The sequence below is a fragment of the Aptenodytes patagonicus genome, chromosome 5 (genome assembly GCF_965638725.1).
Source record: "Aptenodytes patagonicus chromosome 5, bAptPat1.pri.cur, whole genome shotgun sequence".
NCBI lineage: Eukaryota > Metazoa > Chordata > Aves > Sphenisciformes > Spheniscidae > Aptenodytes > Aptenodytes patagonicus.
Genome location: NC_134953.1, coordinates 28,904,563 through 28,917,734, shown reverse-complemented (window position 1 = coordinate 28,917,734; position 13,172 = coordinate 28,904,563). Strand labels below are relative to the sequence as shown.

Here is a 13,172-nt window from a genome sequence, read left to right as displayed (position 1 = left end):
TTTTATTCTAGTTTTAGAAAATGAAAATTCCCATATTTAAAATAGACAAAGTCACAGTTTTCAGATTTTAAAAAATGTAAAACTGAAGGATGAAAATAGAATTGCTAGTGAAAACATGTTTTCATTTGTCTAAAAGGAAGGACAACAGACACAATATAATCACTGAATTGCTTTTGGGATAGTGACTAAGAAAGCAATGATGATCATTAAATATATAGGGCTGGATCACCCACAGTCTGGAAACCAAATATACCAAGAGATAGAGGTACTGAGATATTAAATTATGCTTATTATGGTACTAAAGTTATGTGAAACACACACGAAATGTGATTGCAAAGGCAGAATAAAGAGTGGGGTAACAGATGTAATACTTTCTCCTAGCTGACTGGACAATGGCAAGACATACAGTATACATGATGAAACTATAAGCTGGTATTTTCAACACGGGAGTAAAGATTCATATTTCATGCAAGCCAACTGCTGCACATTTCCTTTAGCACTTAAAGTTTTTTTAGAGGTATGAAAAAGACGAAAGATAAGATTTTATTCTCAGACAGATTGATTCCATTAACAACACCGGGTTGCATGTGTGCAGCTGATAGCACAATACATCCTGATCTGTTTAGAAGATGTTTCAGAGGGAACAAAAGTCAGGATCGTTCCAAAAAGGGTGAGAAAAAGGGCCACTGATGAAACATGTCCTTCCTGGTTTTCAGCTGGGCTGAATCCAGGGAGCTCCCATATACCCTAGGAGAAGCCTCTTATAAATTGGCACATGCTATGTGTTGAGTTATTTTAGTTATATATGACTAATATATATTTTTATATATATAAAAATATATATAAACTAATATAAGCTATATATAAACTATACATGATATATATGTATAAACTAATATAAACAAGGGAGGTTGAGATCGGTGCTGGAGAGGGATCCTACATTTGTAAAAGCTGAAAAAAAACCCCAAACATGAAAGGGGATATAGCACAACATATATGGAATGAGGATTATTTGCCATAGACCCACATCACACGTATCTTCATGTATGCCCAGGGTCAAAGCACAGACAGATGAACCCTGCCAGATGCAGGCAGGATTCACTCCCAGCTCTGTGTGCCCACCCGCATCTGCACAGCATCTCCTGGGGGAGGGAAACAGTTTTGTACACAGGCTGGGAGGCAAAGGCTGGCTGCCAAGTTTACTTTTCTTTGAATAAATGCTCTCTTGGATTAGCTGTGTGCGGGAAGACTAAAGAAGCTGTTAGGGGATTTAGCTGAAACTGTCTTGGAACTCTGTTTTTCGGAAGAAAGCAGGAACAACAGAAAAATGAAAGGCAGGAGAGGAAAAGCAGCAAGCTAACCGCGCTGGAGATCCCACCTGCCAAATGCCGGCGGAGCGGAGTGCTTGTCCGTCTGTCTGGCTGGTGAGCCCGACGATCACATGCATCCCCGTCCTGCCCCCTCCCTCCGCAGCCCTCCGTCCCGCTGCGCTCCTCGCAACTTTTGCAAAACTAGCCCAAAGCGGAGGCACTTTTCGCAAGCAGGCTCCTTTAGCCCTCTGCGTCTCCTGGAGGGGGGGGGGGGGGGGGGGAGCGGGGTGCCAGCTGCCAAGGCTCTCTGTTTTCCCTGTTTCCAAATAAAGTTCTGGGACTTGCAGAGGAGATTTCTGCAAAAGCAAACAATGATTGTCCTTAGAAAGAAAGGCTCGTGTTCTTCCCAACTCTGCCTCGCTCTCTGCGCCTTTGGGCTGGCATTGCTGGGGGATGTGTCCCGGGCTGTACCCATGGACGATCAGGATTATTACCTGCAGGAGATTAGCAACAGGGATCATTATTATTCCTTTCCATATCCCGGTGAAGAGTTTTTTCCTTTCACGGAGCAACCTGGAGTGGAAGGACCTATCCGTGCTGCAGAGACAGAGGAGCACCCAGGGTTCAAACCGAGCAGGAAAGAGTTAAAACCGAAGAAAAGCAACAAAAAAGGAAAATCCATTCTTGAAACTCCACCAGGTAACTTTCCACCTCCTCCTCCAGAGCTTGGAGACTGCTGAATCTCATGCTGACTGTGACTTTTAGCATTAATGAATATCCAGTTAATGGCAGTCTTGGTAATAATAACAATAAATGTGCTCGTGGTGATGATGATGACAACACATTAATTTTTAATATCCCACAGAACAGATCTACAGAACTTTATAGGCTTTTTAACCCTTTCCTCATCAAGTAAAGAGATTTCAGAGTGGTAACGTATTAATTATGCTGCACTCTAGCTAGTATATGGACTTTTCCTTCTTAATTACACTTGACAACTGGCTTGCTGTTAAAGCTGCTGTTCTATAAGCAAAAGAAGAGAGACAGATTTCGTAGTAAAAGCTGATTGTATATGATGACACCTTACTTTATCCCTTGTTATTCTAATCAAAGAGAGGTTCCTGAATCAATTTTACTTATAAACTTGTGAATTTCTTTGAGATTTCATTTTAAAGCCCTCCAGAGGAAGATATGTAAACAAAGATCTTCCTGTAAAAGACTAAGGCATAACAACTCAATCTAATTATTGACCTGTAAAATAAAGAAATTAAGCAGTACACAAATGCCTTATAATAAAAAGGCCACCCTTAATTCCATTTTCTATTTTCTGCATTTGATTGGATGAAAATATGCAATTATTAAAGTTTGCAGAAACTTGGTCAGCTTTTACCATCCAGTTGTTCCCGTTAAGAGCTAATTGCACCACCCTGAAAGAAGAGTAATTTCTTTCTGTGTTTCCCAAATGCATGGTAGGTTTGGGACCCTTAGGAGTGAGTTTGGCCCATGTGATGAACTTTAGAGTTGGAAAAGTTGGGGCCAAATCCCACTCCCCTACAGCTCAACTCCCCTTTACTTCAGAAGGAAACTATTAATGTTGACAGCTGGAGCATGTGGCACAAAGTTTGCAATTTAGAGCCATTAATACATGCAATACAGCAAAACAGAGGATCGAGGGTTGTTGAGTGACATTAACTTTTCCCAGTTACATCTAGCAGATAGCAAACAAAGTATTTTCAATTTAACGCTAACACTAACAGAAATTAATTAGCCTTTGTTTAGCAAAGATCTGAGCTTTTATAATAATTAATAGTGATAAGAAAATACCATTTCTAAAATCTGGAAAACCGTTTGTGGGACAGGCTGTCTGGATTGCCGGTGTAACTCAAGGCTGAAATCACAGATGACAGCGAATATACCTTGTCCAGGGGAGCAGGGACACGAGACATCTGTGACCCTGGCCCCATCAAGAGCCAGCAGCAGCTTCCCAAGCAGATGGTACTGCCTGGCTTATTAGATTTATTATCTAACCATGGGCAACACATGGATTTTAAAGCTACCTAATTAGGCACCCGGCTTTTTCTTCTTCAGTGTGGTGGAGACAATACAGATTTCCAGCCTGTAGTGGGATGTTCTGTAGTTGAGCTCTGCTTTCACCTTCCCTGTTGGCTTTTTCTCAATTTCCCCAGCACTATGGCTTCACACTCCACAAAACATGGAGCACCATGAGAGTGATGAGGATAGCATCCAATCTGTGAGGGCAATGTTCATTCATCTTTACAGACAGGTGTCTTCCTTGTTCCCCACCCGCTGCACTGAGCACCTTACAGGTGCAGAGAAGGCAGCAGCCATACCAATAACTATCTCCATCACTGTGGAGCACTCATCCCTTCCAAACCTGGTTTGGTTTATGCACTGTAGACACAGCAGTACAAAATTCAAACTATATTACACTGCTGATCTACCGGGGAGCATACTGAGGTCTTACAGGCAATATGAATTTGGTCATTTCCTAAGAATGTTTAATTTTACAAATGGAATCACATTCATTTTTCTATACAGGAAATTATGGAATTAGGGAAAAAAAGACCTCAAAACTTCCCCAGAAAACACTCCATTGTGTGCCAACCAATTGACTTGTGCAAGATTCATCTTCTAATTTACTGCTTTTTACTTTCCACCCTACCTGACTCTCTGAGTCCAGGGAATCGTTTTATTTCTGCATTCAGTCAGGTGAGGTCCTTCCTCAGCCTCCTCCTTGGCATGGCCAAGCACAAGGTCAAAGGGAGCATGGGAGAGGCTTGCAGTGCACCACCAAAAGCAGCTGGAAATAGCTCAGTCCCCCCCTTCCACAGCAGGCTTGTGCTCTTGTGACACAGCTGAGCTTCCAAACTTTCACCAGCCATGTGCAATAAGAGGTTTTAAAGCCTATGAGCTTTTAAAAAAATAGCCAGAGGTACAACAAACAACTGGTCCCCTCCACCAAACTTTCAGTCCTTGCACCAGTGTATGGAGACTTGACACCAACTCAACAAACTGGCTGTTAGACTTACTTTAATATGGGAAAATGCAGTGTATTTCCTCGGGAGCAGCTGAACTGTTTGAACCGAAATAGCCATAATAAGCCCTAAGGCAAACACCCAGCAAAAAGAATGGTTACCATTTGTTAAAGATGTAAGTGAAAACAGGAGGTTTTTAGCAGGAAGTGTCAGGCAATTTTAACTGCGGACAGTGTTAAAAGTTCTGGCTGTAATATTTGAAATGTCTCCTTTCCCCTGCCCCAAAAGCAGGCAAGGGCCAGGTCCTGCTGGTGCAGTGACTCCAGTGCTTAGTGCCATGTCACCATGTCACCGGGGATTGGTTTAAAATGAAGATCTGAAGAACTGGCCCCTCACTGAGGTGCCTAAATAGTAATACATACCTATAATTTCTCACATTTGACCTGTTAAGAGGACAGCTAGAAATAATAATAGCAGTTGCCGAACAGATATCCATGAATAGTAACTGTAAATCTGGCTGTGTAAATGTGTGTGTTGTGTATACATGTATACATTTATGTGTTTATACATCTATCTGGAACTGGAATTAATTTATTGGACATGCAGTAAATACAAAAATTTGCTTTTTGTGAGGCTTGCTGGCAGCCGGGCATGCAGGATTAATGAATTGTAACAAACAATAGTCTGGCTGGGAGCTGGGATGAAGAAAGCGGAGGAACGGGAACATGTGATCTGCCCTTTGGCTGAGCAGCTGGTACTGATCAGCCCTAGCTTTGAATCAAAGTTGAAATCAAACATAGCAGTCTGAAGGACACAGCACATAACAGATGACATGGACTCGATTTATTTAAGCTAATTACTGAAGATGGTGAGAATACAGGTATTTTCAATCTGTGAAATATTAATTTAGAAAGAAATCCTATTGATGCCAGTGGGGTTGCAATGTTTTTTTTTTTTAAAAGTATTATTAGAATCAATATTTGCAAATACTCGATTCAGATAACAGTTAAAAATATCAGTCTGCCTCCTTGCCCTTTAAATGACTCATAAATGAAGTGGTACTAGGTCATCCTTGGAAGGTAAACAGTTGGATTGACAGATTTCTGTATATACATATCTCCATTTTCTAACTCCATCCTTGTTTGTTTAGGCCTCTATCCAAAGCCCATTCAAATCAGTGGAAAGAGTCTTGTTAACGTCAATGTTTTTCTTTTATGAGGCCTTTAATAGAGTTTAATATATGATGTCCCAGCTACCATCTGTGTGGCAGACCCCTACAAATGCTTTGGGGGTCTGTCTGCATACACTGAGAGGTTTATGGGACTGAGGTCCCCACAAACATGGCTCAGTGTTGAACATTGTTCTGGTTCATGACTGAACAGTTCCCACTGTCAATCCTAATGTGCCCAAATCTGCCATAATAAAATCTGTAATTATTTTTTATTTGATTTACAAAACTTATACTTGTTATAGTAGTTCTTGTTCTGGCCATACCTCAATTCTGACTGCCTTTAGAAAATAAAGGAGTGATGTTTATTTATATGGCAGTGTTCAGAAAGGGTTTTAGTGCACATTTATTTTGTATTTCACAGGTCTTCCAGTGCTTGATCTCTGTGTAATCCAACGTATGTGTCTGTGTAATAGTCATGATTTCCTTTGTCTTATCTGTTGCTTTCCCCAGGCTTGATGAAACTCTTCAGATGCATCACTGTTTACTTGCCCCACATTTGTTTATTTTTGTGTAATGTTGCCACCTGTTTAACAATGTAATTCTTAAGGTTTTTTGTTTGTGGGTTTTTTTAATTTATGTAGGGCACAGGAATCTCTTGGATGGGTCAGGATCTCATAGGACCAGGTGTCTGAGGAGGAGTCATTGAGGGAAGGCAAAAAGAAGATAAAACGGCCAATGCAAGCAACCATGAAAATTATCTTGTGGAAAGAATTTGAATGTATAAGAATAGACTGATAATACATTAATTGAGGTGTTTATCAAGATATGAGATAATGAAGGCTTGGAGAGAGATCAATGAGTGAATAAGGAGGAAAAGCTGAATCACAGAGACATTACTCAGGAAAAACTGGAAAGATTTTGTTGCAAAATGGTGATGAAGACCTGAAGAGAGTGTGAAGTTAAAAACATGACAAGTTATGGTGTTACTGGCATTTGAGTGGTGAATTTGTTCACTAGGAAGAAGATAGGAGAGAGTGATATATAAGGCATTGAACTGATGGCTGAAAGCACTTAAGAAGAGGTTACCAAGATAGACCAGGTTTCCAGCTAGAACAGAAGGAAACATAGAAGGAAAAGGTAGCCTGTGAATCAGCATGGCTTGCCAAAATTGTGGGTTTGGATGGGATTAGCTAGAGCAAAAATGGAAAGGTGGGAGATTGAAAACAGACAGGCAAGCTGAAAGCATACCTAGAGAGTTAGGAGAAAGTCTAGGAGCAAAGGGAGTCATCAAAGTCAAAGTTTTCCAAAGACATTTGAAGTCCAGCGTGTTGAACTTTGCTGGCATGTTGAAGATGGGGTAATGCCTCAGAGCTCTGACTAGGAAGAAATCATTAGAAACATTGGCAAGGTGTCTTTGAGCGGAGCACAAGGGCTGAAAGCCAGACTGGGCGGGCGACTGGCGTGGGTCTGGCAGGGAGCAGAGCCAGCGATGGCCTTTGGCAGAGTGTCAGGGAGCTTAGAGGGAAGGTGTGAAAGGAAATGGGGCAGGAGCTGGAAATACAAAAGAGATTCAGGAGTAACAGGAAACAGGCTTTTGGGTTACGGAACTGAATCGGAGGGTAAAATGAAAGTTGGGAATGTCTGCGTGCATGGGCTGGTATTTAAGTGAAGGCTATTCAGTGATAAATGACTCATATAGGAACTAAGAAGAAATAAGCACAGAATTACCCATATGCTGGGTAATTACCAGCGCTGCTGTTTTCTAGCCCATTGGTATCATCTCTCTCAAACCTTGTAGCTAGCTTCCATTCCTGAGAAGCCCAGAGAAAGTAGAGCACTCCTGTGACCTAGAATGTAGATTGTAATTTTAAAGCTTTTGCTTAAACTTCTTATACTAGCAACTTTTAAGAATGAACTCATTGGCCCTAGGTGCATATCCTATGAATTTTAATATCACCTGTATCATGTCGTAATTGCCAGATGTGACAAGCAAAGATGAAAACGTGGCTTTTAATGAGCTTTTTTTCACCCACCAGCTTCTATTTTCTCCTCAGCACTTCTACAAATACGTAGAATAAGGAAATGTAACGTAGCCATTCCATTTAAGAGCCCATCCTTTAAAGAATGTCACAACAAAAGACAAAGGATGACTGAGAATGAATAATGAGCAATGCCCTCAAAATTGGCCAAACTTTTTTGATTAGCATCTTTCCTTACCCATGACTTCAATGAATAAAGTAACATGAGAAAAAAAATCAGAATAAACAGATTTGATTATGCTAGAGAAAACCGTTTTCTATGATAATTCTCCTAGCAGCCTTCTCTGAATTCAAACTAATTTTTAAGGTGAGAAAAATACCTCTTTAAAAAAAGGACGGTTTTACTGAATAGATTTTAATAGTATGAACCTGAGTCTAGACTTGTTCCTGAAATGCCAGCATATTACAAGTCACTCATTATTTGAATTGGTTCTTGGTTTTTAATGTTATTCTCTGTTCAGTGAGCTGGTTAGACAGGTCAATCCGATGGTTCACAATCAAATTTCTTTTTTTTTTTTTTGTTTTGGAATGAAGACTTCTGTCAGCTATGTGAACTTAGAATCTGTCAAAAAGATGAAGTAGTGGAAGGTATGGGGCAGAAGAAGAAATTTCTTGAATTTTCAACATCTGAGCCTTTTCTTGCTGGGAGTTTTGAGCCTTGCCCAATTCATTGTCTATGTGAAAAGCAGACTTCCAAAAGATTTGTTGTCTGGGTACAGAGTTGAGATTTGATTGTCATATTCACACATAGTGGTTTCTTGTGCTTGTATTATTATTATGCAAAGGATGCACCAGATCTGGTCTTCTTGTCAGGCCTCTGGTGAGGTTATGTCTTGCGGCACTGCATGTTTTATAAAGCAAGGTTTTTTTGAAATGAATGTATAATTATGTGCTTTTAACACTAGTTTTTGGGCACTCAAGGAAAACGGGAACAAGCAAAGCTCTGATGTAGCTGAAATTATTTGCCTTTTAAAATCCAGTGATTACACATGCAAAACACTCCATAGCCTCTGTTTTCTCTCGGTGATAGGAATAATCACTCATGTTAGAAACAGACAATCACCTTTAATCTTTCTGTCCCTGTGAGCTATCTTAATGGACAGTTTGGTCCTGTTTAATTCAATAGGCCATGAATCAAAGACAGCATTCGAGTTTCCTTCATTTTTGCATGGGATTTCATTCAGGGATGGTCATGGCCATCCTATCTGTGCAGTTACATCTCCAATGTAGAAGTTACTTCTCAGTAACCTGCCTGAACACACTATCCATGCCCTGACAAGAATGAAACGTATGGATAATGGAATAAGGGTGTTTAAAGGACACTGTGGCCAGCCCCAAGATGGGTGTCTAATATGACTGCTGTCTGATTATTTTCCTGATGGGGACTTCTTTTCCTGAGCCACAGATGATGCTGATCACTGAGCACCACAGCTACCTCTTTCAGGGGCTTGCTTAGCTCCTCTGGAAGCCTTTCTCTGGCTATTTCTGTTGACTTCAAGAGGTGTTTGGTGGGGTTTTTGCGTATCTGATCAAGTAATGAAAAACACCTAACTGTTAGTAAAATACACCGCAATACTAATACATTACTTCTGATGCAAGCACATTTCTAATTTCCTTGTGGCACAGCAAAAGGAGCAGTCATGATTCCATTCCCCTGTGATTTTATCATCCCACTGTGGGGAAGAACAGGGTACTCTGGGTGTCTGCTCAGTGCTGGAGCACCATGAGAGAGGAGCAAGGCATTTTATTCTTCGTGCAGTCACCAGGCAGTGCTAAATCAACTTGACAGATGTAAAAGGAAAACTGTTTCTCTTTTCTACCCATAGCTAAAAATGGCAACAAAAAAAAAAGGTGAGAAAAACAAGAGGGGGAATGAAGAGATGCCAGATGGTGACTCTGAGAGTCAGAGTGCCTATGAAGACATCAGAGGAAGTATGTGGGGATCATTTAAAGGATCTTTAGAGTACTTGGTTTTAGTTGTTCATCTCTCTAGCCCTGTTTGAATTAAATTACAAAGGATATTCTGGAGAGTCTGCTGATAGATGTCTAAGTCCTCTTTTGGACATAAAATAGTTCCCTTCTGGTGGGTAACATGCTAGCATTGGCAAGCAAGGATTTGTACCGTATTATTATAGGTTAAATGGAGATGAGGAAAGATAAGGGGTTTATTCCATATTTCCACAGTGATCTGCATCATTTTTCTAAACAAAAAGAGGATTTGAAGTGACTTTTTGATTCTGGAGGGGTGTTTAATGGAGCTGTCTTATAAATGGCAATCAGGCCCAAGACACTGTGAAGTATATTTTACAAGAATGTCTGGTAAAAAAATTATATGAGATACTGCTAACATGTCAGAGCTGGAGAAACACGTTTTACTCTTGGATTAGACAGAGTGAAAGATTTCCTATTCTGACACGTGAGTGAGCCCCAGACTTGCAGTGCATGGTCTGTGTGGGGCTGTGATGCAGTGTGTTCGCTGGGATTTCATATTGCAGAAAATCACACAAAAGCTGGCAAGCTTCAGCAGACCATAGTGACTTCCAGTAACTATTGCTTATGGGTGAAGCTGAATATCTGATTTAGTAGTGAAAGCACACAGATACAGGATTAATCTTCTGTTTACTTGTGGTTATTTACAGTATGGGAATCCTGTAAATGTACAAATCTGTAAATAGTAAATAATATAGTTCTGCTCTTGCTTTCACACAAGCATTAGCAAGATGCTGCATTTGCAAATGTGTTGGTGCATCCAAGAGGCCAAACAAGGAATGTAATAAAAGTTGTTGTATACATAAGTTAAACATAGTTCATGTACTGGCAGCTTACATGGCTTTTTACTTCTTTCTGCTACACAGTGTATCTGCTCTGTGGTTTCTAGCTACCAACATAGAGAATGTTACTTTCAAAGTGAATAGTGAACCTGATTAATTCAGCTCTTTTTTTTTGTTGTTAATCACTTACAGATCTATTTTGTGGTTTATCTTTTTTTTTTTTTTTTTTTGATGAATTGCCTGACAGACTTCTTGTATGACTATACGTCAGCCTTGGGCTGCTTGTGAATTATGTGAGGTATGTACCTGGCAATAGTGTTATTCTGCTATAATCAACATGATTCCCAAGGACCAAGTTCAATTAACAACGCAACTTAAATCTTCAGGAAGTCGATATTAAAGGGTTATATGCATTTTTATATTTATAAACTTCAAAAAATACAGGAGTTTTGAAAGAAGTGTGCTCAAGATGACAGATTAAAATCTAAGAGGGAAGAGCCTGTCCTTAGGAATATGGCCACAGGTAGTGATTGTTTTGGTAGTGGTGATTGAAACTGTAGTTGATCTTTCTCTATTTCATCCATTGTGAGTCAATAAAAATATCAAAATAATTGTCAGGGCAGGAATTCTCATCCCCTAGCCCTTAGGTTGGAGAATCATGCTCATCTTTCTTTGTTCTCCAAACCCCCTTCTGAGCTCTATGAAAAGAGGTGTATCTCCTGCAGCATGGGCTGAGAGCACCTGTGTGCCTCAGTAGCTTGATGTTCAGCAACTTTCCCTGTTCACATCAGCAATGAGAGTGCTTTAGCCATCTGGGCAATCGTTTGAAGTCAGATAAAGGGAAACATCCTGTTCCATGTCTTGTCTGGTGTCCGTTTCACCCAGAGCCTGGTGTGTTGGACATGTTCACAGTGTACTGATCTGTTCAGGAGATGTGGATAGACAAATGCTCTGTTTTGAATCCTAGTACATGGCAGACAGATCTTCACCATCCAGAAAGAGACACTACTGGATACTCTAGGTACAGTGTTCAGCTGTTCTATAATGGGACTCAGTTGGCTTAAGCACCAGAGTCCTGTATTCAGCTTGTTTTTATTTCTTTTGGACCTCAATAGCTCATCCAGACAATGGCTAACAGAGCTTCCTAAATCTGATTTGCTTGCCTAGATTATGGGGCTTGGGTGTTTCCTGTAGATGATTTCTTCCTCACACTCCCACGTATCACAAATTTAGTAGTTTTCTTGTCATTTCCCTTCTTTTTGGCTCTACCAGATTGATCCTCCTGGCTGGGACCTTAAAGGGGAACCCGAGGGGGAACCCCAAATGTCCCTGCTTGACTTCCAGAGTTCTCTTTGGCCGATGAAGGTGCTTAGGAAGTCCGCGGTCTCTGTCATCCCCAGATTTGCCTTTTACCTGTTTCCTCATATGAACTTTAGAAAGCAAAACAGTTGTGCATTTCAATGGGAGTTATGTTTGACAAGAGAGTACAGAGTGAGGCCAAGTATCTCCTTCCTCTAACACATCCAAGATTTACTGTAAACCGCCCGAGTGCATTAATTATTGCGGTATGCTGGGAGGCAGTGTTGTTTACAATAGGAGCAACTGAAACCCCTCTTTCTCATTCTTTCCCAGAAATTAGAGTATTTTTATGTTCTCCTCTTCAGAGATACAGTGTTTTATGGTGACAGGTTTATGACTCCTCTCTACTGTCAGGGTCCTCCTAAAACATCTGTCAAATGAAGGGAAAAGTTCAAAGTATCTTAGAAGAGCTGATCTCAAATCTGGATGTAAGCACTTCTTACCACCACCATTGTGACCACCCCTTATGCCAGATTTGGCTTTAACACACTTTTTTTCCCCAAGACAATTTTCAATAATGTAATGAGTTTGCCCCAGATACGTGACAGAGGATGTCTGAACACAGGACCAGATTTCAACTGTCCCGATGATTTGTTATTGGCTTAGAGCAGAAATTTCGATTTCAGCCAAACAGCCTTTCATATGTGATTGTCTAAAACTAGAACTTAAAACTTCAGCCTTTGACAACATGTTTTTTCTCTTTTTCCCCTTAATTGCTTATGTACTGAGAAGTTACAGAAAACATTTCAGAAACAGTTAGAATGATATTTGCCATCACAAGCTGGATGACAAGTACCCTACTGCAAAGGATAGACCCAGTTTTATCCCACAGAGTATTTAAACCTCACTCTCTTTATATGCTTTAAATTCCAAGCAAAAATTCCATCGAGAGCTCTGCCAAAATTATGTCTGGGTTATGTATGGCCTATATACATGGCTGGAGGGAAGCCTGGAATTTCCCATAGTAAATCTGGACTCGGACTTGCTCCGGGATGCAGGTGACCCAACAGCATGGGGACATGCCCCAGTCTTCAGTGGATGCCATTGGAGAAGGAGGCTTCCCCTAAGGTGAGACAACAGCTCTTACGCTGCTGAGGAATAGAGGGCTGAGGAGAGGAGAGGAGAGGAGAGGAGAGGAGAGGAGAGGAGAGGAGAGGAGAGGAGAGGAGAGGAGAGGAGAGGAGAGGAGAGGAGAGGAGAGGAGAGGAGAGGAGAGGAGAGGAGAGGAGAGGAGAGAGGGGAGAGGAGAGGAGAGGGAGAGGAGAGGAGAGGAGAGGAGAGGAGAGGAGAGGAGAGGAGAGGAGAGGAGAGGAGAGGAGAGGAGAGGAGAGGAGAGGAGAGGAGAGGAGAGGAGAGGAGAGGAGAGGAGAGGAGAGGAGAGGAGAGGAGAGGAGAGGAGAGGAGAGGAGAGAAGAAGAGGAGTAGCTAGGGCCAGTCGTAGCCAGGGGTCCAGCACGTACCCCAGCTAAGACAAAGAGAAAAATTGCTTACTACGGCTCTCTCGACAGATATTTTTTCCTCAGGCT

The 13,172-nt window shown here is 41.1% G+C and overlaps 1 protein-coding gene across 1 annotated transcript in view; it reads left to right on the top strand.

Moving 5' to 3' along the window:
* Positions 1–1,628: 1,628 nt before the first annotated feature.
* CPXM2 (carboxypeptidase X, M14 family member 2) overlaps positions 1,629–13,172 on the top strand; it is a 78,806-nt gene continuing 67,262 nt past the window's right edge. The window contains exon 1 of the mRNA XM_076339194.1: positions 1,629–2,009. Coding sequence (XP_076195309.1) covers positions 1,682–2,009 — 328 coding nt within the window. The 5' untranslated portion in view covers positions 1,629–1,681. The remainder of the gene's footprint in view (positions 2,010–13,172) is intronic.